Source organism: Abramis brama (assembly GCF_963993115.1).
Source record: "Abramis brama genome assembly, chromosome: 19".
NCBI lineage: Eukaryota > Metazoa > Chordata > Actinopteri > Cypriniformes > Leuciscidae > Abramis > Abramis brama.
The window spans coordinates 17,595,886-17,621,704 of record NC_139981.1 but is presented as its reverse complement, the minus strand read 5'-3'; the positions used below and the strand labels follow the sequence as shown (position 1 = coordinate 17,621,704).

Sequence of the window (25,819 nt, the reverse complement as noted above, 5' to 3'; positions counted from 1 at the left end):
AGTGTCAGTGCTGTTAGACTGTATATTAGCACTCCTGAACCAACATTGTGGATCAAAACATGTCACTTTGAATAAAAGCATCAGCTAAATTAGCACATTTCTTAGCTGATGATATTGAGTCATTTTTCTCTTTATAATACCATTTTGATTTAGATGAAGTTAAAATTGTAACCATGCCTGACAAATGCACAGATGACCCATGTGCATTTAGGGCAGTTTGTAATATCTTACTTTGAAAGCAATGATCTCTCCGGAGAGTGTGGTCTGGAAGGGTGATAAGTAATCCTATGAATCAGCTCTAATGATTCTTTAATGGAGTTGGCAGAGGTTTAAACTGTTGGCCGATAGAGTTGGTTCATATTAAATGACGCTACCCAACCCTCAGCCCTTGTCGTTCTAATTTGTGTGTATTTAGTTATTATTTTACCAAGCAATTACTTTTGCCAGATTTGAAGATGATTAATAAGATGTAAATGGCCTAAAATTAGTCTTTAACCGCATTTAAATTGGTTACTAAAAATTATCTTCTGTCTTGAAACTGTATGTCAGATATTATTCTTTTCTAAACTCTTGATGATAAAGGCATATAACACTCTGCAAACCCTTAAAATAATGTGTTGATTGGACACTGACTGCTAGAGCTGTATTCGGCATCACATTCCCAGAATTAGTTGACTTTGTCTAACACACACTAAACTTACATGTGATAATATTTTGCCATTTCTTGTTAATGACATTTTCTTTTCCTCAATTATTTTCTTATTATTAAATCATTCTGATTGATAGTGATTTACTGTAATCTGTTCACTTCCGCAGTTGCTCCACTGTGGCATACTTCTAGTGTTGCAGAATTCTAGTCAGAATTTCACAATATGAACAATACAGGTCTTTATCCAACTATAGGTACTTCCCCCGAACTCTATCCTTTTGTTAAATTCAAAATGTTTCATCCATTGTTTTATACTGTCAGTGGTACAAAAGAAATACAATTTACTAAATCTAATAAGAATGTGATGTTTTCTCGCTCATTTTTTTCATTCATTATTCACAGGGCCAAAGGTTCCTATAACTGAAAAACACCCATACACTCACTCAACCATATCCTACTGTATAGCACAGCATAATGCAGAAAATACCTTAGCCTGACCAATAATAATCCACAGCCACATTTAACACTAGAACTGCCATGGCGGTCATTTTGACCGTTTTGAATTTTATATCTGCAATAACTTTGTTGAAAAAATAAATAAAATCCTGCTGGTACCTGACTTTTCCTAAAAGTGTCTGTATTTTCATTTAAAATGTTTTTCATATAAATTACACATAAGGCAAAAAAACAAATGAACATATTTACCTATTTCGGCCATAGACGGTCAGATTGACCGCACTGAATTTCGCGGTATTATACATATACCAATATACACAACAATAAAATGTGGTAAAAAATACACAAAACATATTCCACAACAAATCATTTAAATGTAATGATATTCAGAACAGAACAAGAATGAAAAAATAACTATGAACAAGCCAAAATTAAATAGGCTACTTTCAAGCGAAAGTGAAAGTAAGCGCCGTTGGGCTCACGTAACTCTCTAATTAGAATCAAAATGTTTCAACATTTGCGATGGATTTGGATGGTAAACTATTCTTTATTATAGGCTTTGTACTTCACTCACGTTCCAATATCGACGGAAAAAATCATCCTCTTCACATGCGCAAAATGGTACGAATTGTACTACTGACTATATAAACAGAGCAGTGGAATTTTTATATGTTAGTTGACTATTTTATTATTATATTTTATTATGGCTATAATGAACAGGCTGCAATGTCAAGATTGCAATGCTGGAATATGGTGTGTGTGTGTGTGTGTGTGTGTGTGTGTGTGTGTGTGTGTGTGTGTGTGTGTGTGTGTGTGTGTGTGTGTGTAAGGCGCAGGCGCGATCGAACAGTGTAAACATGCAAACATAGGCTGCTCCGTCATTTTGTTCAGGACATCTACGGATATTCATATTTATAGATGTATAATTAAACTTGTTTAAATGTACAGTTTGGTGTTGTTTTGTTTTTAAAAGATATCCTAATACAATAAATGCATTAATCTCTCAATTGGGTATTTATCATTAAAGATATAGAGTTTGGAATCTAGCGGTCAAAATGACCGCTTGCGGCAGTTTTAGTAGTTATGGATTTCTGGCACTTCTAGTGTTAAAGACCCAAAGAAAGAAAAAAAAAGGAACATTTCAAATGATCTTCAGTACTCAGTCAGCAAACCCACCATGGGATACTGGAAAATCACAAGTTGTGCTGTTTCTCAGTGGCATTTTCATCACATCCATTCTGGGGAGCTGCTTTTGTGTGCTTTTGTTTCTGAAGCCAAAACGGATTTGTGTGTAAATCTGTCAGTCTGTGAGGATAAGATGTTATTTCTTCACAGAGAGAGATGGTGAAAATAGCACATGAAATCTGGAGCTGTTAAACCCAGGCAGAAAGGATTCTAGATATAGATATGATATAGTGGTAGGCGAAGAATATATTTGAATATCTACCTTGGTCTCACTATAGTTTTGATCTGGTTGGGAGGTCAGTGTTAGTATTTATAGTACTCACAGATACTTAACTCTCCTCGTGAGCTGAGAAACTGTCCCCACTTGTGATCCTTGGGACGAGTTTAAAATGCATTATGATTAGTAGAGAATATTGAAGGAGTATTCTTAATTTTATATTATCTTTTTGAAAATAAGTTGTGTACATCTTAGAGCTATGAAGTACTTTATTATGGTGTACTATGGTCCTTTTGGTGGCTTTCTTCTTGTTGATTGAGATTTGAGATTCTTCTCTGAGGAGACAAATGTGTGATTGGTCTTTAGCAGCTAAGGAGATGCAAAGGTTGGCATGACTTTGCTTCACAAAAGTGTGATCTCCAGGTCCAAGGCCAATTCTTTCTCCCCCTATCTATTTATTTTTTCCTCAGTCCAGGATTTGAACAAAATACCTGTGCAAAACTGGGACGGGCCTCTATAAATACAAAACAGCCCTGTTGAAAGGGGGTGATGGATGAAAGCGAGAAAGAGGACAAAAGTACTTGGGGTTTGGCCCTGCAACTTCACCTTGGCTTAGTTTACTTACTTTTTACAGACTTGGCATCAATCAGATTTCCCTCAAAACTGAATCCGAACTGGCCTCCAGAGCAGAATCCTTGGAGATGAACCACAGGCCTCAGAAATTCTGACTTATCTGGTCCAGTTTGCAGTTTAAGCTGACCATGAACCACCCAAATAGAACTGGTAAGTTCACAAAGTCTGCAAACTCAAATCCACCAGCTAGATATTTGTATCTGAGTATGTGAGTTCAACTTCAGTTCAACTAGAATGGAATATTGCATATTTAGCAGGGGAAGGGCTGTTAGACCTTAATGTAATTGTAATCTGCTTTATACACTGTGGGTCTGAAAAAACTGGCTGTGTGACAAAAAACCTTGTCAGTAGCTCTTCAGTGCGACTGTGGAGAAATCTTTCTCTCTGTGCAGGCTAGTTCTGTTTTAAAGGTACATGTGTCAGGATTCCATTTAAATTAATGCAGATCATACATTTGGGACTCTCTGATCTTTCGTCCAGTAGCGTCAATTCATTAAAAGCTAAGGTATGACGAACTCTGATGACGTCATCAAATCTTACTCCCTTGACGTGACGACAATTGTGTGTGGTGCGTCCATAGATGAATCACATATAGCTTTGAAATAACTTTAGGAAGAAAATTAGGCAGTTATAGACCACTGTTATAAATATGAAATACTTTTCAGGTACTTCGCACAACTTTTTACAGCACTCCAATTTAAATTTAAATTTTTTCATGTAATGACCAAAAACTATTTTTGTTCATCCTTCAAAGATTGTCCATGTTTGTAAAACTGTAGGAAAACTGACACTCAGTGAATACAAACATGTTTATTTTAACATTTAAAAAGACCACTAAAACCAGTAGATGGCTGCAAATACTACTATTATACTATTTTACTACTGTGACTCTTATAACTTAAAAAAAAATCTATTTTTGTCTATTTCTGTCACTTTTTGAATTTGTACTGAAGTGTGAAGTATACAGTGTATTTGTAGAAAAGGTCACAAAGTCTCATGAAAAACGAAAACTTTTCTTCAAATTGCGAATGAAATTACACAGACAGCAAGTAAAGAGCTCTTCCTTTATAATCATTGAAGCTGTCAGTCAGTTCAGTGCAAACTCATTGAGTGTGAAAACTCACGTTTTAATCAATGAATCTGACTAAACTCCACAATGAATAAAAAAAATTTAATGTAAAAAAAAATAAAAAAAATTTTTTACATCGTGTCTCTGCTTTGTTTGTTATAATGAGAGGATTTGTGCACATTTATAACTTAAGCTTGCACTTAAACGTAAACTCATTCAGCGTTTTGAGCGATACTCACTACCTTGTAACTTTAACACTTCCGATTGGTTATTATTTTCAACAGAAATGCCTGTGATTGGCTACAATACTCAACGCTGCAAAAGCACATTGTAAATAGACACATTTGCAGTGCCATTGAATTTGTGTGACATGAACAAACAGATCGCTTTAATTTACTTGGTTTTCTCTTTTATTAAACAATTACAAAATGTATGTTACAATACTAATATAACCGTTAATCCTGCAATAAAAATATCACTTTGCATTGATCTGACCAGGCAGCCAAGGTATGGCAGCCATCATACACTGCCATTCCCAATTGATGCCTCTGCTTTTGTCATATAACAGTATGTGACTTTCCAGTGAGTAATCTAGATGCTTCCTAATTACAGTACTGCTATAATATCAGTGAACAAGCTTCATTACCATGGAAAGATCCACATTGTGAAATTTAGTCTTAGATGTAATTCCACCATGATTAGACTCCACATCACAGATGTCTAGGGTTTCTCTCAGGTTACAGCCTGACAGCACGCATTAAGAATGCATAAACTGACATCCTTGGCTGCATCCATCTCTCTCCTCCAGAATGACCTTTACTCACCACAAACAACCTCACCTCTGCAGGTCAACGGGAACATTACAAGCCCCCACAAGCTAAAGCCCAAAGTTATTTGATTCACACCAATGCTCAGCCAGAATCAAAGCCAGCTCTATTCAGATTTAATGCACAAATTGAGAAGTTCTCTTAAAGTCAAACACATGGCTTTTGCTCTCCTTTACTGTACCCTTATTTGGACATTATTCGTATGGACAGTGGGCATTACTTCGACACAGTCACCTCTGACCAATAACTTCTCCGTTGTAACATTGAAACTTGCATTTTCTGTAAAGCTTTTATTGAGAAAAGCGCTATTCAGATAAACTTGAATTTAATTGATTTTTAAAGGTCACTAAACCCTTCAACTGAATGTGATTTAATAGACTTGTAGACAAAATACAAGTCCCATTTGCAGTTGAATGAAGCTGTTATCAGTGCAGTGATTCTCATTCAGGACTCAAGTGTTCTCAGACTGTAGTACCATACAATCTGTTGTTCGTTTGTTAATTTTAGAAGCACTTGAAATAAATGGGGTCAAATGGGTCAATTTTGTCTATGGAGGTTTGAGAGACCTGTCAAGGACAATGTCATCAGTAATCACAGTTATAATATTATTTATTGCACAAGTATGTTTATAAAACAGAAATAAAATGATTATATTAATGTTTAAAAATATACTCTACCGTTCAAAAGTTTGGGGTCGATTTTTTTTAATGTTTTTTGTTTTAAATCTTCTTTTGTGTTTTCTGGCCCTTAAACTACTTCTTCATTTGTGTTTGAAGTTGAACATTATAATGTTCTAATTGCCATCACACAAGACAGAGTCCAAATATTTTACCCCTTAAACACGGCTTCATGTTTAAATGTAGCTCTGGTGTAGGGTATCACTTGATTCAGTCCCAGGTTTGAATCAACTGCCAACTGAAATCTTCTGCAGACCATCTTGGGTTAGTCTTACGCTGGACATAATGGAAACTCTTATTTGCTGCTTTCTAATGCATGAGTGTGAGTTTCAGCTTTTAAGACATTTCTGACCTAAACTGTCTCAGCAAACACCTGAGCACAGCTGCAAAGTGTAAAGTGAGCCGTTCTGCTGAGGTGATGTCTGAGATTGTGTGTCTGAGTTTTAACTGCACTGAGTTCAGATTCACATGCTGGTGATCCCTGTTTGAAATCATTACCTTTAAAAGGTGATTTGGCAGAGCATAGATTAAAGATTACAGTATACTTTAGATTAAGTTTGCTAAAGTTAGAAACCAGGGTACATTGAAAGGTTGTTCAGGGAAGGTTGATGCCAAAATTTGATGTGCTACAGTTTTTATGAGCATATTGAACATATTTCAAATATGTTATATAATAAAACATTGACTGAAGGCCATATGCCTTAAACTGTGTAATTCAAGGGCACTTGAGGTAAAATTACCTTTTGATTCTCTACCCCTATCCTCCATACAAAATATCAATAAAACACCACAGGGACGTGCCTGCAGCCTAAATCCGAATTCGGAAAGGCACGGAAAATGAGTAACGCATTCGGAGCTCCTAAAGGGACATGGTTAGGCTTGCTGAGGTAGTTGGTTACAATATACATCAGAATTCACTTCTCACATGAAGAGAGTAAGGAGAGATGACTGACAGAATGATGTCGGATGATTTGGTGTGCAACACATCCTGAACATTCTTGTAGCCTAAAATGTGCAGTCATTTCCGCTGCTCCTTATACACAAGAGTACGCGTGATCGCGAATTGGAAAGTGAAAGTAAAAAGCGAGCGTGCATTCGAAAGTGATTTCAATAACCCGCATATTGATAGCGGCTCCCTGGTGCCCGCAAATTATAATTACCCAACTATTTAATTGCGAGAGAATGCAAAAATATGTTGAAAGATATATTTTTGCCCCAAACTCGTATTTTTTCCCATCATCATGTCCCTTTAGGGACTCCGTAGAATGCATCATTTCCTTTCCGAACACAGTATTCAGTATTCAGTATACATTCACTGAAATGGCTAATTAAATCAAATTGATTTTGAAATAATTTGATTGAACATTTAATATTTTTTCAAAATCTTACAGATTTAGTTGCTAATGAAAATCCCTGAAATTATCACATATGTTTTTACGTTTTAAGATTTTGTCGGGTTTGGAATGTTACGTTATTTATACTATTGTATCATAGTATTTACATATAGATTGAATTTCCGTTTCCGTTTTCATTTTAATTTTAGTTTAAATTATAGTAATTTTTTTTTTTAAAGTATGTGCTTCGTTTTAGTTAAAGCAACACTAAGGAACATTTTTTACCTTAAAATAATGTTTCCAAAATCGTATCAGTGGTTCATCATGTCATAACAGGGTGAAAGGCACTTCTGGATTGGCTTTACAGCCATATATCTGCTATAACCACATTATGCAAGTTTGCCAAACCGGGTCGCGTTTCTGTAGTTCGAATGAGACATAGGAAAACTACAAATTTGACTTGCTTTACGTCAAGCGTTACAATAGTCATTATTTAGTTTTTCTTCGTTTCTGATGTCGCAATACATCATACTTTCATGAAATCATGCAACATACTCTACCTTGTCTGTGGACATTGTTCATTCCAAAGCCGGTGCTAGATAAACAGCGAGCGTGTGTGCGACAGTAGGCTGCGGGCTGCGAAATTATTTACTACAGCGGTAATGGACAATTCCGCTTCCAACCTGTAGGGTGACCGAAGAGGAAAAGTTCCTTAGTGTTGCTTTAACAATAGCAGCCAAGGTGCCAAATATCAACACAAAATAGTTCCCTTGTATATGAAATTTTACATTGTTTCTTTGAAATCCATTTTCTGTCTTTTGTCTTTTGTCATTGTGATGAAGTCTTCAAGTCTCATGTGCATCAGTTATAAGTGTCTTGTTTGTTTCTCTGTGTATTTGTCTCTGTTTAATGTCTTGTTGCATGTGTGTATTTTTTGTCATTAAATGTTGCTTTGTTTCTGCAGGTGGAGAGCGGAATTGTGGAGTACATGAGCTTATCTGCATCAGAAAAGGTAAGCGGCCAGTTTAAACAGGCTGCCACCTGTCCTGTACCCCAGCTTTGACTCCAGACATGGCACATTTACGCTGGTCTGGAGTGATGTCTACCTGTCTTCTCAGTGTGTTTGTAATGTCACACTATGTAAATGCATCTTTATTTGATCTTTAGTGCTCTTTCCTTGTTGCATCTGTTGTTTTGAGCTTTCATGCTTAAGTCTTTAACACCAACTTATGGTTTTAAATTTTTTGTTGTCCAAGTGTGTAAATTGTCAAACCTAACTTTTCGTCCATCATTCTCTCAGAAAGATTGTAGTGGTTTGACTTTGATCTTTATTTAGTTATATTAGTAAAAAAAGGAAGGAAGGTGTGAAATCAGATTGAAGTGTAGGCTCTATGAAATTAAATAAAGACAATATGTTCTGATAAATATTTTGTGCACTAGAGGGAAACTAGATTTACTGAAGGATTTCAGTGGATGAGACATCCAACTTTTTCTTTTTTTAGATGGTGCTGTTGTTCTTGAGGTCCTCTGGGGTTTGTCCAGCTGTCTTGTTTGTTATCGGCTGGCTGGCGTGTTTAGTGAGAGCTCATTCTCTGCAGATTTAACGTCATTAGTGAGGATCTGTGGTCCCAGAGTAATAGTCTCATGTTCCAGGTGGACCGGATGAGCGCTGGGTCCCTGCAGAGCTGTTCCAGAGGCTGAACCAATCAGCACTGCCAACCTACTGATGACCCTATTTAGATATGACTCTACTTAACAGCGACCACAGGGCTTAATATGCGTCACTCTGAGGCACTGACCATGCTCATCCTTCTGCTGCTGATTTTATGGTACTAAATTATATTTATGGAATAGTTGTGATCCATTTATTTCTAATCTAAACAGTTGTAAATATTGAATGCTTTGGAGCACAGACTTAAGTTCGGTCTCTTTTTAAAGAAGAAACTTGGCAGATTATTGTTGAATTGAAAAAAGTTAGTAAAAAAAGTTATAGAAGTTTGAGTTTATTATTATGAAAAATTTATAAATTTTATATGAACTATACTGTATATTTTCTAAAACTGTGAGAAAATCAAAGCCATAAATCTAGTTTTGTTCCAAATTTGAGGTTGGCATCACAAGAAATTAGCTTTCAGTAAGTTTTTTGGGGGGGCGCAGTACCACTAGATGAAATTCTGTGAACAGGACAGGTGTGACTATTTTTTTCAGGACCATTTAACCGTCGAATCGTGTGTGTATAGTGTGTGTGTTAGTTTGTACACTCCTCAGGAAACATCTGTCTACTGTCAGTCAAACTCATAGGTCTTTGTTGACAGGACATTATTGCTAGGGCTAATGCCAATTTCCTGCGAGTTTCGGGGAGTGACTAACTAAATTTGGGATGCTACAAGAAGCTACAAATTTCAGCGATAAGAGAGTAGTTTAGATGTTTTAGTTTTTTCCAGTAACATGCTTCTTTTTTTTTTCAGCAAGAAGCAGTTTAGCATAACAAAGTGCTATACTGCATTGTTTTCCACAGCTTTACAACCGAGTGAACTTCAATGATAATCAAAAATGTCCTCCATCTCTGATATGAAGCTTTAGGAAGTCTGATTCATTTAAATGAACTGGTTCAATAAACAATTCACCAGTTCATTTGTTCCCATTTGGTCTGTTTTGTAGTGATGTAGTGTAGTAAGTTTTTAAAAAGGATATTGAATCACCTCAAACTGTTTTTATATAGTTAATGTACAGGAGTTAGCTACAGTTTATTAGTAGCTTAACGTAAACTGTAATTTAACAACTTGAAAGTCTGAGAGGAGAGAGATGGAAGTAATGGGATGAAAGAACACGTGGAGCAGCACTGCAGAAGCTGCGTAATGTTTCATTACTGACACTGCTCTGTTTTATAATGAAAACACTTTAAGATTAAACAGACTAAATCCTGTATAATGACACTGATGATATTTTAATGTGCTTCAGAAGAAGAGCTGTTTATGAGGCTTATAAAATCAGCTAGTGGAGGTGCTGCTTTCTCCCTCTCTAATCAAGTATGACTAGACATTATGTGTTGTGTTTTCAGCATCATTTTGCAGACGTGTGTGTTTGTGTTTTCAGAAGGCATTGCGTGTGTGTACACAGCGCTGGTGTATGTCTTTGTTAGTGTGTGTGAGAGTGTGTTATGACTGAGGGCGTGTGCGTGGGCCTTTGAGAGCAAGGTCTTTTGTTATGTGGGAGTTTACAACAGCATGCAATGTTTTTTTTGTGAGTGTTTTTGTGTCTGTAGTATTTTGTAATTCAGGGGTGGCTGAGCATCCTGACATGCTTTTACCTGTTTCTATGACAACAGAACCAGCCAACAGTATCAGAGAAGCAGAAGGCAATTTCTAGCTGTAATAGCATGATAATAATTTACCATAAAAGGATTATTTGAATCAGTGCTCAGACTAACTATCTCAGAGACTCCGTATTAAAGAAGAAACTAGTAAGTATGTTTAGAGCGCATTTATGTGAGGTGGATTTATTTTTGGTAGATGTGGTCACAGTGGATATTTGAAGGGTTAGATTTAGTGTAGTTTCAGGTTCTCTCCTCCTTCGGTTTGAAAGGCTTGGATGCACCTGCTCTGTCCAGCTGTGCGTTTCTCTGGCTTCCTCTCATTGGCCCAGATTCTGTCAGGCTCAGGTGATTCTCTCTGATGACCTGGATTTAAATCAGAGATGCAGTTCTGCATCGTGCAGCAGGTGTGCAGAGTCTTACCATCAACTCGAGGGCTCTTTCTTTCTTTCTTTCTTTCTTTCTTTCTTTCTTTCATCTGTCTGTCTGTTTTTCTGCCTCTTTCTTTCTTTCTTTCTTTCTTTCTTTCTTTCTTTCTTTCTTTCTTTCTTTCTTTCTTTTTCTTTCTGTCTGTCTGTCTGTCTGTCTTCCTTCCTGTCTGTCGTTTGTCTGTCTGTCTTTTTTCTGTCTCTCTGTCATCTGTCTTTCTGTCTGTTGTCTGTGTTTCTGTCTTTCTTTTTCTGTCTATCTGTCTTTCTGTCTATCTTTCTTTCTTTCTTTCTTTCTTTCTTTCTTTCTTTCTTTCTTTCTTTCTTTCTTTCTTTCTTTCTGTCTGTCGTTTGTCTGTCTGTCTTTTTTCTGTCTCTCTGTCATCTGTCTTTCTGTCTGTTGTCTGTGTTTCTGTCTGTTTCTTTTTCTGTCTATCTGTCTTTCTGTCTATCTTTCTTTCTTTCTTTCTGTCTGTCTGTCTGTCTGTCTTCCTTCCTGTCTATCTCTCTGTCTGTCGTTTGTCTGTCTGTCTTTTTTCTGTCTCTCTGTCATCTGTCTTTCTGTCTGTTGTCTGTGTTTCTGTCTGTTTCTTTTTCTGTCTATCTGTCTTTCTGTCTTATATCTTTCTTTCTTTCTTTCTTTCTTTCTTTCTGTGATCTGTCTGTCTGTCGTCTGTCTGTCTTTCTGTCTTTTTTTCTCTGTCTGTCTGTCTGTCTTTCTTTCTTTCTTTCTTTCTTTCTGTAATCTGTCTGTCTACCTTTCTGTCTGTCTGTCTGTCTGTCGTCTGTCTTTATTTATTTTTTAGTTCTGTCTGTCTGTCGTCTGTCTTTATTTTTTAGTTCTGTCTGTCTGTCGTCTGTCTTTCTTTCTTCCTGTCTTTCTGTCTGTCTGTTATCTGTCTTTCTGCCTAACTTTCTTTCTGACTGTCTTTCTTTTTTCCTTTTATGTTTTTTCTAATAGAAATGAACACTTTTATTCAGCAAGGATTCATTAAAATGATCAGTGTCAGTAAATAAATGTATAATGCCAACAAATATACAAGCATATTACAATTTATTTAATATGCTGATTTGATTGTTAGACTGGAATAATGGCTGCTGAAAATTCAGCTTTGCAATCACATCAATAAATTACATTTTAAAATATGTTAAAATTGAAAAAAATTATAATATTTCACATAACTGTTTTTACTGTATTTTTAATGAAAATAAATGCAGCCTTAGTGAGCATTAGTGACTTTGAAAGTGACCTTTGAACTGTAGTGTGCTGTATATTATTTGCATTTTTTACTACTTATTCAAACTTTTGATTCAGACATATTCAAAACAAAAAGGTCCCCAGGTCTTTTGTGTCAGTGTTTCTTTTTTTTTATTTCTTTTTTGGGTGAACTACTCCTTTAAAACCTTGCGGGTTTGGGAAGCCATACCGAAAACTGCCGGTTTATCTTGTCAGCTTCCCTCTAATAGTGTGCGGACAGTGACAGTAAAAACTCTCAGTACAGTGGATTATTTTGTCCTGTTATTGATGTCTGTCACTCAGGCCTCGTTGACTAAATTGCCATCTGACTGCAAGACTTTCAGGAGGTCTTGTGACTGATGGGTTTTTTTTTTGTTTGTTTTTTGTAAGGTGGCTAAATGCACCTCACTGCGAGTTAAATATATTTCAATAGAACATGACAGGACACAAACCAGAAATAATTGTATATGACAGAAGGGAAGGGGGAAACATCAAGGGGGAGAAGAAGCAAATGGGTTATCAGGGAAATGTTTTCATTGCATTGATCAGGAAACATACAGGCTGTAAATCAATTAGCATCACTAAAAATAGCAGATGGAGGGAGAGCTGTTTTATAAGTGCTTGTTTGACCAGAATCACCTCATACTCTCAAAGACTGTATTAACTCTCTCAATGCCTGAATTCATAACAAAACATGAAAAACTTTTGTTGCAGTTATTTTTAGCCTATGTTTTAGAACATATTGTAATTATTTGTTGCATACTGTATTCAAGTTGTAAATCTGTGAGTTATCTACAAGTGCTGTATAAAAATGTCTCTTGTTGTTAGTGCTTTCTTATGCTATTGATGTCTTACCGCAGTTTGTAATCGTTTAGAAGCAATAGGGACGTTAATGTCTCTGTTGTCAGGAAGCACTGTGGCAAATAAGGAAAATTAGATTTCAAATTTTCATCAGCCCACCACATTACCGTCGTATGCACATCAAATGTGTTGTGTGCATGACTAGGCTAAACAAACAACAGAGACCAGATTCACTATACCTAACAGGTATTCTTTTTAAAGTTTGGGGGGGGGGGGGGTTTCTTCTAAAAATTAGCTAATTATGGTAGTTCAGTAATAATTCACAGTGTACACCGTGAAAGAAAAGTGTTGTCATTTGCCATTGATCTGTTGATCCTGTGTTGTGACGTCCTCCCGCGTGCTAAAAACAGCAGCGGCTATAGCTGGTGTCAGTGTTAGATCATGCAGTTAGCGGTTAACTGGCTAAACAGGATCAGTGACAGCAGCAGCTCTGTTGCCATGGTTAAGTGCTGCTGTTATGTAACAAAGATCATTACATTGCTTTTATTTATTTTTTTTCCACACTCTGGAATGGAACATAATGGATTCTCTCCATTCTGCATTAACAGTGTCGTTAATTACTTTTGACCTCGTCTTATCCTGATTGGACCTCGGACGCATTTACAAATTTAAATCTTATCGTCAATAAATCTGTAGTATAATTTATTAGTCATTTTTCATTAGTAATGTTACAGTTGTCGCTGACGTTACAGCCATAATAAGATTTTCTATGGTATATTTGTAGCTCATGGTAACATTTTTATTATCTTTTAACCTGCAGCCCAGAGATAAAATAGATGTTATTTTGAATTGGAAAGTGATACAAGATCGCTCAGTGTTGTGATTGACCAGTCAGAACCACATATTCTAGATAGCTGTAATAAAGTGATTTAATAGTTTAAAACATGAATTAAAGTGGTCCAACATGGAAGGATTTCTCCTTTTAATATTTCACTCTGTTCCTGAAAGACAGCAGCACTAGAACTGCCATCCTGAGGGACAGAGAGGATGATGGGACAGAATCACATAGCATAATTTGTGTGAATAATTCACACCTACTCTTGCAGAATGTGTGTGTGTGTGTGTGTGTGTGGAGCTTTAGAGTCAAATCCACTCACACAAAGCTGTGATACAGTTCAGTGCAGAAATCATTGCTGGTTTATTTCTTCTCGAAGTGAGTAACCAACCGTCTGGAATCGGGTCATTTCCCTCTGTCATCCTGGAATATGTGGATACACAGAGCAGTTACATTATATCTTTTTTCGTGGTTGGTGTTTTTAATTAATAAAGGAAGGTGGTTAGGTCAAACTAACCTAATGGTTTCAGAGTAATGGCTGGACTAATGTCTTTCTCTTGGACTGATATGTGATTGATTTAACGGTTGATTCATCCTAGATCAAGCGGAAACCTGCTTCAAATGTACTGAAAAATATTTATAAAAGTTCTCACTGTCACGGTAAACCTGGATTTTAAATTTGGTTTTCCAGGCCTGGAAAAGTCAAGGAAAAAAAAATGTAATAGAAACCAAATTTGAATTGTATCAGAATTGAAATGCTGATACTGTTACCCAACCAACTGGAAAGGTCATGGAAATTCTTTCTATATATTTTAAGTAAATATTCTATCATCTATTTCTCTCTCTCGGTCTCATTTTCAATGTCCCTTATTGTAATAGTAAATGAATTTGTCTTTCTCTCTACAGTGTCACCAGAGGCTTTGGGGTTCCTGTCCGGCATTGGCGTGTTCATCTTCCTTGTGATTGTACTCTTTCTTTACCTCAATAACAAACTGTCCCTTGAGAGTGCCAACCAACTGCCCAGCCTTGACCAGTACAGGAAGAGCACAGAAGCAGCAGGTTTGGGTTTGTTTTTCTACGTGTGTGTGTGTGTGTGTGTGTGTGTGTGTGTGTGTGTGCGACATACAGAGACCCCTGGATTTGGACGCTTAAGCCATGTTTATAGTAAATGATGAATTATATACACTACCCTTCAAAATGTTTGGGTCAGTAAGATTTCTATTTCAAATAAATGCTGTTCTTTTGAACTTTCTATTCACCAAAGAATCCTTGTTCATAAATGGAATCATAAATGTTTCTTGAGCAGCAAATCAGCATATTAGAATGATTTCTAAAGGATCATGTGACACTGAAGACTGGAGTAATGATGCTGAAAATTCAGCTTACATACATCTAAAATACAAGTTATTTTTAATAATATTTTACAATATTACTGTTTTTACTGTATGTTTCTGACAGACCCCAAAAATTTTGAACTGTAGTATATAGGAAAAAGTGTGAACTTTAGGGGAACTGACTTCATACATCTATTAAAAATTAGTTTTCGTTTGGTTTGGTGTTTTGAATCTAATGCAATGACAGAAGTGTCCAAAATACTTTTAAGGGCAACTATATAGGAAGTTTTTTGTTGTTGTTGTTTTTTAACTACTGATATAAATAGTTCAAAGGGGAATATAGATTTTATTTTTCCCCCCGGGGTGAACTGGTTGAGGGTTAGTTAAAATGAAGAGAAACAGAAATGCCGGATGTACAGTACAGTATGGATCATCATAGCTGTAAGTGCTTGAGTGTGTGTTGAACTCTTCACACTGGTATTTTTATCACAGTAGCGATCATTCATAAAAAAAACATGATTTATTTCTTTCCTTTACATTAAAATAACTTCATAACATTCTGTAATGACTGAGACCAAATTGTGAAGTTTTTGAAGCTGAGAGGTCCAGGATAACATGAGTCCAAATTCCCAAACACTGCGTGACAATCTCCAGAGAGGTAATTATCTGCTAAACTCCAGATTAGAGTCTGTGAGAATTACTAACAGAGCTTAATTAGCAACACTTAGGCCTTGGAGATGTTTGTTAGACACGATTTGGTGGTTTGAAATTCTGGGATAGGCCGTAAACTCCTTCCTGTTTGTCTGTCAGACACGGTGACGTGCTGAACTGGTTTGGCTTGTGATCTTCAGTGCAGGATATTGATCGGAGAGGACCGATGCCACTGGCCAATTATTAGATCAATAGTATATGTGTGTGGGTGTGTGTGAAAATGAAGGGATCATGTAACAGCCCTGAGAGAAAATCTGGGCAGAAATCCAAACACAATCAGGATCAAATGTCCACATTGTCAGTATACATGCACACACACACACACACTCACACAATAAAACTGGCTTGAATAAACTCAATGAACCATACACACACCTTTTGTTTAAAACATGAAGCACTCAATCACACCTACGCACTTATACTGTTGACAGGGGCACTTAATGCCCACACACACATCCTACAGACAGGTTCTGGATCCATGGCATCACTGTGCTGCCCACACACAGGGCTTTACATAACTCTACTCAGCATCAGAATCAGTGGCTTAATCAGAATGTCATTTACTAGATATGTATGTTTGCACTTATTTGACCTGGTGAAGCACAATAAACATGGATGTGTATTAAACATGAAATCATCATGTTGTAGCGTAGTGCAGTGGTTCTTCGTTTACTGCCATGTTGTGATCCAAAAATCAGTTGCATGTCTGTTAGGGTCATGCGAACAGCAGAGAAAAACAATGCTGAAAGCAAAAAAATACATTACCATTCCATTTAAAAGCTTGGGGTTGGTATATTTATTATTTATTACACGGCTCTGTAGAATACTTGATTCTGATTGGTCAAACACGCCATCCAGCGATATGTTATTCCCCGATAATAACCGCTGAAAACAGATAACACAGGCTCATCCAGGTTACTGATGTCAGCAGCGCTATACGCTTGCTAGGAACGTTTTTTCTTTGTGGATGTTTTGCGTTTGGTTAGCTAATAAAATATTAAAACTCAGTCAAATCAATATTTTGTGTGCAGTTATTTAACTATGCCATTCAGTATCATGAACTCGCTCTCTCTTGTTTCATACAAACGCAACTGCTGCCATTTTTGCTACTATTGTTTTGTACACTGCTGGATTATAAGTAGGGATGCACGATATATCGGCCACCAAATCTGTATCGGCCGATATATGTAAAAAAAAAAATGATGTTATCGTTATCAGCGCGATAAGAAAATTTGGCCGACAAATTAAAGTTGATGGTTTGAATTGTTTTAAATATGATTGAAATCGCTTCAAAAAAGGACAATACAGTTAAGTGCAACATCGGTTATCGGCTTACAAATATAAAGAATTATCGGTAATCGTATCTACAAATATTTTCATATCTGTGCATCCCTAATTATAAGATAACAAACATGTACGATTTTAAAACAGTTTTCATCTCAAATCAATATCTCTTATCCCCATAATTATTTATGTGGCAAAATGCTGTGTAATAAGTGGTATGACTGCAGTACCGTATCCATTAAATGGCTGTCTAGTTCGAACTTGCCGCGCTAGCAACTGCTCTCTCCATGGAGGCTTTGCATTTAAAGACCTAATAAAATATTTAGTTTTTTTACACAATATAAACCGTGTTTTTTTGTTTTTTTTGATACCGGTAGTAAGCTCAAAAAACAGCCTTTTATTTGAAATATATACATCCAATCCATATATATATATATTTATATTTAATTCAATGTCTTTGTGTCTTCACTTTTGATCAATTTAATGCACCCTTTCTGTATTAATCTCTCATTTGAATCCCAAACTTTTGAATGGTGTGTGTGTGTGTTTGTGTGTGTGTGTGTGTGTGTGTGTGTGTGTGTGTGTGTGTGTGTGTGTGTGTGTGTGTGTGTGTGTGTGTGTGTGTGTGTATGTATATATATATATATATATAGTAGCTTCATTGTAATTAGCTATTACTTTTTTGAAATAGCATCTTGACTGAAGTTTACCTACTTTAAACTATGAGTAGCTTGACAAAGTAGCATTCCCAGCATTGGTGCAATGAATTTGAGTCCTGTGTGAAAACCAGATGTGAACAGTGAGGAATAATGCGTGTTATATGTCGCTGTATACGCAGACCACAAAATACAACTTATATTTAATAGTAAATATTCACTATTAAATTGTGTTTAGGTGTGAATGTTCACTGACTTTCATTTAGTTTTTTGCTTTGCTGTGTGTCTGATTGGCTGTGCCAGTCAACCTTACACCCTGCCAGAAAGGACCTCCCTTATGGTGTTCTCTGTCTATATGAACAAAAATATGAACAGAACTCATTTGCCCTCTGTCTCAGGGGAACATCTACTTATGTTCTCTGCCAAATTGATCAGACTCCAGTAGAGTAAACATGCTGGACACGTCCACGAAAACTCTGAACCTGGTGTCTGTGGTTCCCTGATCCATCTGCTGCATGCATTACAGCTGCATAAACTACAATCATTATATATAATTACAATTATACATCGTAACATACGCACATCTGATTGTGTTCAGAGGTAAATTGGTTCATTCCTAGTTCAGTCTGTGTGTGGTTTCTGGTGGATTTTGGAAAAGCATAAATGACTGTCATAATGGTGAGAGATTTGATCTCTGACTCACTTCACCTGTGTAGCAGTTGTTTGGCAGAGCATGCTGGGATTTCTCACCTCCTGGGAGACTTTTGTGTACCGTTATTTAGTTGTTTTATGAATCATGATTTTATAAATATGGAAATTATGTGTTATGTAATGATGATTTGTTTTTCATTTTTCTTTCTTTTTTCAGGTGTTCAGATAATTTTTGATTACAATATTTTTCGCCATTTGAAATAGTTTTTAACTGTAGATTTAAAGTGGTCTATGATGTAAATATATTTTGTTTTTGGAGGATTTTGAAATGACTGTCCCATCAATGATAAATTTAAGAATGGCCTGGAAAATTGGACATTTCAGAGAAATCATAAACTGAGCAATTAAATCAAAACTGCAACATGGCATTTTTTAAGAGCTTCCAGCTAAGTCTCCCCTCCATGTCTGCCATGTTGGAATCGGTGACGGAGAAGGTTGATGACTTGGCTTATGCGCTGAGCGACGTCACGTACACAGTGAGCGGAGAACTCGCCGAGCATGTGAACACCATCGTTCACAAAGTCAAGACCGAAGAGCTGAAGAGGATTCGTAAGAAAGAGGCGGAAGAGAAAGAGGCTGCAGCACGGCAGGCCCAGGAGAGAGATCCTTTTCTGTGTAGGACTGAAATCCAGACCCAGGCTGCATCTGGCCTAGAGAAGGACCCTCAGCCTCAGACTGCAGGCGACGACAATAGTTTAGTGCTGTCAACTGAGACCTCTACAGAAAGTGACCTCTCACAGACTCCTCACACAAATGGATCCTGTGTTAAAGAAAGAACCGGGTCTACTAAATTAAAAACACCTAGAAGCCCAGTGGATGGTGGTGAGAAGAAGAAATCTAGCAATAGGGAGAGACGTGCTGGAGGTGAGAGAATGAGGCTGCTAACTTTTCCTTCCACTCTCTGAACCTCATTAGATGACTTTGTCCAAAAAGTCACAATCTTTTCTTTCTTTTAAATCTGCCTGGACTCCTTCGAACTGAACTGATCTATCATGTCTGTCATCTGCTGGGAATGATTTCTGCTGCGGTCAAAATGCTGTTTTGCTTTCCCTCCATTTTATCTCTATGGGAAGACTTGAACTCACTGTGTTTTATGCTCTTCTTCTTCCTGTCACTCTTTTATGTCTCTTTCTGTGTAAAAGTACAGGGGATTTGTTTTTCTTCCTTGGTATAAATTATTAATGCTTGGCCTCTCTAACTGAACTTTCACAGATGTTAACTGAGAATTGTGGCTAAAAGAGGATATACATATTACTGCATTACCTGCATGTACCTTCTTTGAGTCCCATGTTTTATTTGAGAATGTGTTTTTATTTGTTAAACCATATCGCCCTCTAGTGTTTGTGACAAAGGACAAAGGAAGATGTTTATCTGCTTTGTGGTGTTTGTTTGCAGTTACTGAAATGATAAATAGGCCTGGAAATAAACATAATTTATGACACATAAGTTTTCTGTTGATTAGATTTGTATGTTCAATGAAGAATTTGAGAAATATATATATATATTTATGGTGTGTGTGTGTGTGTGTGTGTGTGTGTATACAGTGTAGTATGTAGTAAATGCAATTTTTCCCCTTTTATTTGGTGATATGCCTGTGCTAAAATGCATAAATAATAGAGATGCACCAAACGACCGGCCAAGAACCGTAATCGAACGATTTTCCGTATGATCGCCCCTATGAATAACACAATGAAGACTATCCAGTGTTATTTTACATTTGATTACTTTAATTTCTGTAGTATTTCTTACCTGAATATACTGTATACCCACCTGAAAAACGTAGAGCCGTGTTTATTTCATAACTCTCTTTATTCTATTGCATTTATTTGTGCTGTTGTTTGAAATTTATTTGTTCTTATTTTATTAGTCTTTTTACTTGTTTTTTTTTAATGAAAATAAGATTTTGCATTGAAGAAAAGTAGATTTTTGTTTGTATATGCCGTCAATTATAGCCCTTTGAAAGAAAATCAGAATCGGCAAAAATCTATCACGTTTACAAAAAAAAAATGGAAATCGGAATCAGACATGAAAATTGCAATCGGTGCATCTCTAATAAATAGGCTGTTGAGAGAAGTTGGAGAACATTTCACAGTCATGAAACTTTCTCAAAATTATGTTTGCTTTCTTCTCGTGCTTAAAATACAGATACAAATACATTTTCACTTTTCTTCCACTCTTTCTCTCACTCAGATAAGAGTTACGTGAATGCAGACTACCACTGCTCGTCGTCAGACAGTGATGATGAGGTGATTGGCCAGTACCAGGAGGCCGTGTCTCGATCACAGGGTCTCCGGGGGGGTTCAGCGGGGACTAACTCACACCACCAGAAGGGCTATGGCTGGGACACACGGAAGAAATACTGCCCCCTAGCGGCTGAATATGATGGCTACAGCAGCGAGGCCTCAGCAGATGACGGTAAATTTACATTTCACACAATAAATGGCTTTCTCAAAGCTATATGGGATTTGTTGTGTCTGTGCTAGCTGAACCTCTGCTATTAATACTGATAGGAGGATTACTAGCGAATAGCTTTCTACAGGTATGATAGACCACTGTGGATAAAATCAAATCAAGTTTGTTGTTACATTAAGGCTGTACATTAATGTTGTTGCTGAATGGTTTTTTATGTCTTTGAAAGAAGTCTCTTATGCTCATCAAGGCTGCATTTTATTTGATCAACAAAAACAGTAAAACAGGTATATTGTTAAATATTAATACGATTTTAAATACGTTTTCTTTTTAAATATATATTACAATATAATTTATTCTTGGGATGGCAAAGCTGAATTTTCTGCTGCCATTACTCCAGTTTACAGTGTCACATGATCCTTCAGAAATCATTCTAATATACTGATTATAGCCTACAGCTACTACCTACTCACTGTTATATTTTATTTTCTCACTATTTGCTCTGTTCCTGTTCCCTTGGTTACTCATTCACGTTCTAGTTTGTTGCTATGGTTATTCACTCATTATTAGATTCTGTTCACCCTTGTTCATCTAGTTCCCTTTGCTTGTTCCCTGTATTTAAGCCCTGAGTTTCCCTAGTTCATTTGTCTGTTATTGTTGATGTATGTGTGTTTGTTTTGTTTATTATTAAAGATTACCTTGGTTTTCCATTCCTGTGGTGCGCGTTGCTGTCCAACACCAACGTGTTACAGAATAAATTAAGCGTAGCGTCAGTTCTGGCAGGTCACGTTAGTCAAGCTCACATCAGCTGACTCTCAGCTGATCCACGTCTACCAATAGGAATACGACGCCTATCACTGTATATAAGCTCCTTCAGTATTATCAGCAGTTATTGCGTTTCTCAGGAGCGAATTACCCTCCTCCATCCCCAGCTCCTCCTCTCGTCCAGTCAGTTTTGCATTCTGATTCCCCTTGAATCAGAATAAATTCTCGAATTATGTTGTACTTTAAAATCTTGAGTTAATGATATCTGCAATACATTTATGTTGGTTCTGTTCTGTTTACCCTAAGGGGGGTTATTGCTGCTCTCCCTGCTCTTATCCATGCTAGGCTGCATGGATGCGCAGGGAGTTCTCGCCCAGAACGGAGCCATACCGCCAATCTTAACTGTATGCTAATTGTCAATCTTATTTGACGATAGTGGTCCTGACAGAACTGACCCTCTTTAAAAGGGTACAAAAAAAAGATGGACTTCCTTTGTCCAGCTGCTATGCCTTGAGCAGGAAGAGCAGTGCCTCAAGGACCACATCCGTGGATTTCTCCATTGGGCGAGCCAAACTAATTTTCCTGATCTCTCCTTGTGCGCCTTCATGTATACCAGCTTAAACGAGTGCAGATAGGCCCGCCTGCCCGGTGTTGGTCCTCGAGAAAATTTCGCAGAGTTCGTGGAGTGAGTGCTGGTAAACTGCGGGTCCCAGTACAGAGCGTATGCCAGAACCTACCGTAGACATAGAGCTCGAGCGAGCTGTGATGTACAAGCCAGATACTGAAAGGAGGACCGAGCCAGCCATCGCCCCGGAGCCCGAGCCTCTCGAAACGTCTGACCAGGTGCGTGAGCTGGCTACATCGTTTGTCCCTCTGGGGTTGCTTGTGGAAGCTTTGATTTGGAAGAGGATAGATTTCTCCCATCCCCGCTGGTCCCGTCCAGCAGGAAGTCTCCGGAGTTCCCGCCCAACCTCCTCTTTCAAAATCAGCCAGTCCGTCAGCCCCGCCTCGGCTGGTTCACTTCAGCCCCTCGACTCTTCCTCTGACATCAATTCACTGTGTGAATTCGCCTTGAGTCCTCAGTTCACCAGCGTGGCCTAGGCAAGTGGATCCCCCGTCTCCACCTTCAGCCACTGATCCTGTCACTCCACCTTGGTCCGTCGACTTGTCGGTTCTGCCTTGGCTCCTCCCTCCCTCGACTCCACCAGATACCATCGTCCTTGCGGCACCACTGGGCTCCCTCATTCCTCCGGCTCCGCCTTGGTCAGACGTAGCCCTGCCTGCGCCATGCACTTACAAGCCGCCTGCTGTGCTCCATCTCTCCACCCGTTCGCTACGTCTGGCGCCACCAGCTCAGTCCCACCAGCTCCACCTCAATCCTCAGGCACCCTTGCTCCACCTCGGATGCTCGTTGCTGTGGCTTCGCTTCGGACTCCAGGACCATCTGCTTTATCTCTGTCAGCCAAGTCTCCACCATGGCTCCTCGCTCCATCGACTCCGCTGTGAGCTTTCATACTGGCTGCTCTCTGGATCACCGCCTAGCTACTCTTGCTCCTGGCTCCTCCCACCGTCATCGCCACCCTGGTTTCTCCCGCCACCATTGCACTTTATTTCCTGCCCTTCGCCAGCCCCTCGTCCACCCCGAGAGCACGCACCCTCCTCAGTTGGACTGTTTAAAACGTGAGGACACGCCTTCCCGGTGTCCATAGAGATAGTTCCTTTTCCCTATTATATTATATATTATATTATATTATAGAATCCCCAATTTTCCCTATTCATTTGTCTGTTGTTGTCAATGTGTATTTGTTTTGTTTATTATTAAAGATTATCTTGATTTTCCATTCCTTTATTGTGCTCGTTTCTCTCCAACACCAACACGTTACACTGATGTGGTGCTCTTATTATTATCAATGTTACAGTTGCGTTAACAGTAGTGATGCTCAATATACTTCTATGATAGACTATGATAAAAAAAAATTCAGGATTCTTTGATGAATAGTAAATTCACAAGAACAGCATTTGTTTGGAAGATAATTTTTTATAACATTATACATGTCTCTACTGTCACTTCTGATCAGTTTATTGCATACTTGCTGAATAAAAGTATTAATATCTTTTAAAAAATAAATAATATAGCCGCAAGCGACAATCTTCGGGGTCCAAAAATCATTGTTCCATTTGAACGAATAGCAATCCAATTGAAACGTATCTTATGATGTGATTTTTGTAGCAAAGTCCCTCTTGAATCTCCACTGAAAATTAGGGTTTGATCAAAATATATATGTGGTGTATGTGTGGAATATTCAACATGTAAATTTACTGTAGATGCATGGATAGGACAATGTCAAATGATTGTGAAGATTTGCAGCTCAAAACTCAATCTCAAGAATGTATCTTTTCATGAGCGAAGCAAAGTTTTGAGAAGTTTGTACTGTGCACACAAGATCCAGGCATAATAGGCATACTGGGTCATATCAGACACATATCAGACAGAATTTTTTTATCTGCTAAACAGTTCAAAAGATCAAAATAATTTTGATAACTTTTTGCCAGCATTGTCTAGCTGACATGTGCAAAGTTTGGTGAAGGTCTGACAAACTGCCTAGGAGTAGTACAAACACAGTAGGGTTCCAGCAGCTTTGGTGCTTGGACCTCTAAAAATCGTATGGACCCTAAACTTTAATTGTAAGTGGGCAAAGCAAATAGATTGAAACCCAAATTAAACCACCAGATGGCGTTGCTCAACTACAAATCCTCTGCTTAGGGATGTTTGACATCTGAGTGTCCTTTTTTTGAAGAACACTCAGTACAGACACAGTAGAAAAATCTGAATGAAACCTGTTTTCAATAAAAATGACCGTGGGTTGTTCTTTCTCTGGCAGGAGTGATTCTTACAGAGAGCAAAGGGTTTAAGATCATGAATATATCAGATATCGAGTGAATTAGGACATTTCTAGAAGAAAACATATGGGCATAATAAGTCAGAACACATTTTTTTCCCTCCTTGCTTAAGATGAAAGATGAGAGAACAGAATAAGAGAGTTCTTGGCTCTCTTTTGCTCCTCACGTAACAGGAGAAGATCAGATGTTATTCTGTTTCGGAGGAAGATGATTGTCTGATATTATATCAACGGATGATCAATGATCATTAGTAATAGAAATAATTAGGGTTATTTTTTTGTACTTCCAATTGTCTATTCATTTGTCCTTATTCCATTCTGTGCCAAAATCCCTGCTGGAATCATTGCAGATGCTCAGAGCAGGAAGATAATGGATGATGATGAGGAGAAAGAATGAAAATGTGTCAAAGGGAATCGCTTTCAGAAAGAAAAAAGCAAGAAGCTGGTGGATATCTCTCTCAGATTTCACCCTCTGCTTCTGTGAACTACTGCACAGAGAGACAGATAGAGCTGCATGCTTTTCTCTTGAGCTGTTTTCCTGGAGGCAGGAGAGGCTGTAGCCTCAGGCCATCTGTATAATACATGAGGCGCTAACACGCACACACATTTACATATACACTCACACGCTCATGTTGCTTGAATACTCACAAGTACATTAAAAAAACCATACTCTTGTGCACACATACTCACATTCTTACACTCATACATAACAAATGAGCCGAGTGTTTGCTGTTGGAACCAAAGAGGGTTATAATACTTTTCTAAAGCATTAGCATTGCCATTCTGAAGAAGGTGCTTGTTCGGTCCATGACCGCCAGAAAATCAAGTTAACCAAGCTGTTAATGTCATGTTACTAATCACTCAGTGATGTCCTCAATACTGAATATTATAGTTATGGCATCTTTACTGACATTCAGATCAAACTGAATCATGAGAGATGTCTGACATGATAGTTGATCAAAACATCATAGAGATAGAGGGCACACTCTCTCATGCACATAGACAGACATTTTCTCTTGCTCTTGTTCATAGCCTGAGGTTAAAAATGCTGCAGTTTATGATCAAAGACGTCATTCAACATTGAGACATAGAAGACAAACAGACGTGCTCTTCCATCATTGTAAACAGTGATGTTTCTTTCCTCCATCCTCATTAAAAGTGAACTTAGATTCTAAGTTTTCATCTTCTGTTCCATACTTTGGTGCTTTTCCATTTTAGGATTCTGAAATTGAAATGAAATGTTATGATTTAAAAATAAGCAAGGAATATTTCAGATTCTGCGCTCTTTTTAGGTCACTAATCAAATTAGTAAATTTGTAAAAATAATGATGAGTGACAAAGTGTGTTTGTTGATTGGCAACCCTTGCTAGTGTTTGGGGAGAATGAGA

The 25,819-nt window shown here is 37.6% G+C and overlaps 1 protein-coding gene across 7 annotated transcripts in view; it reads left to right on the top strand.

Moving 5' to 3' along the window:
• The window catches only part of syt14a (synaptotagmin XIVa), a 41,943-nt gene that overhangs the window by 5,615 nt on the left and 10,509 nt on the right, over positions 1 to 25,819 (top strand). For 4 of the 7 annotated variants that reach the window (XR_014603524.1, XM_084092722.1, XM_084092721.1 and 1 more), the window contains exons 1-2: positions 18,635 to 19,221; positions 20,548 to 20,772. Coding sequence is in view for 6 of the 7 variants with exons in the window: in XM_084092722.1 (XP_083948848.1) it covers positions 18,720 to 19,221; positions 20,548 to 20,772 (727 nt within the window). In the remaining variant the exon portion in view is untranslated. Of the gene's footprint in view, positions 1 to 3,158; positions 3,291 to 8,011; positions 8,060 to 14,567; positions 14,721 to 18,634; positions 19,222 to 20,547; positions 20,773 to 25,819 lie in introns of those variants that run through there. The other 3 variants (XM_084092725.1, XM_084092723.1, XM_084092724.1) reach the window with 2 other exon arrangements.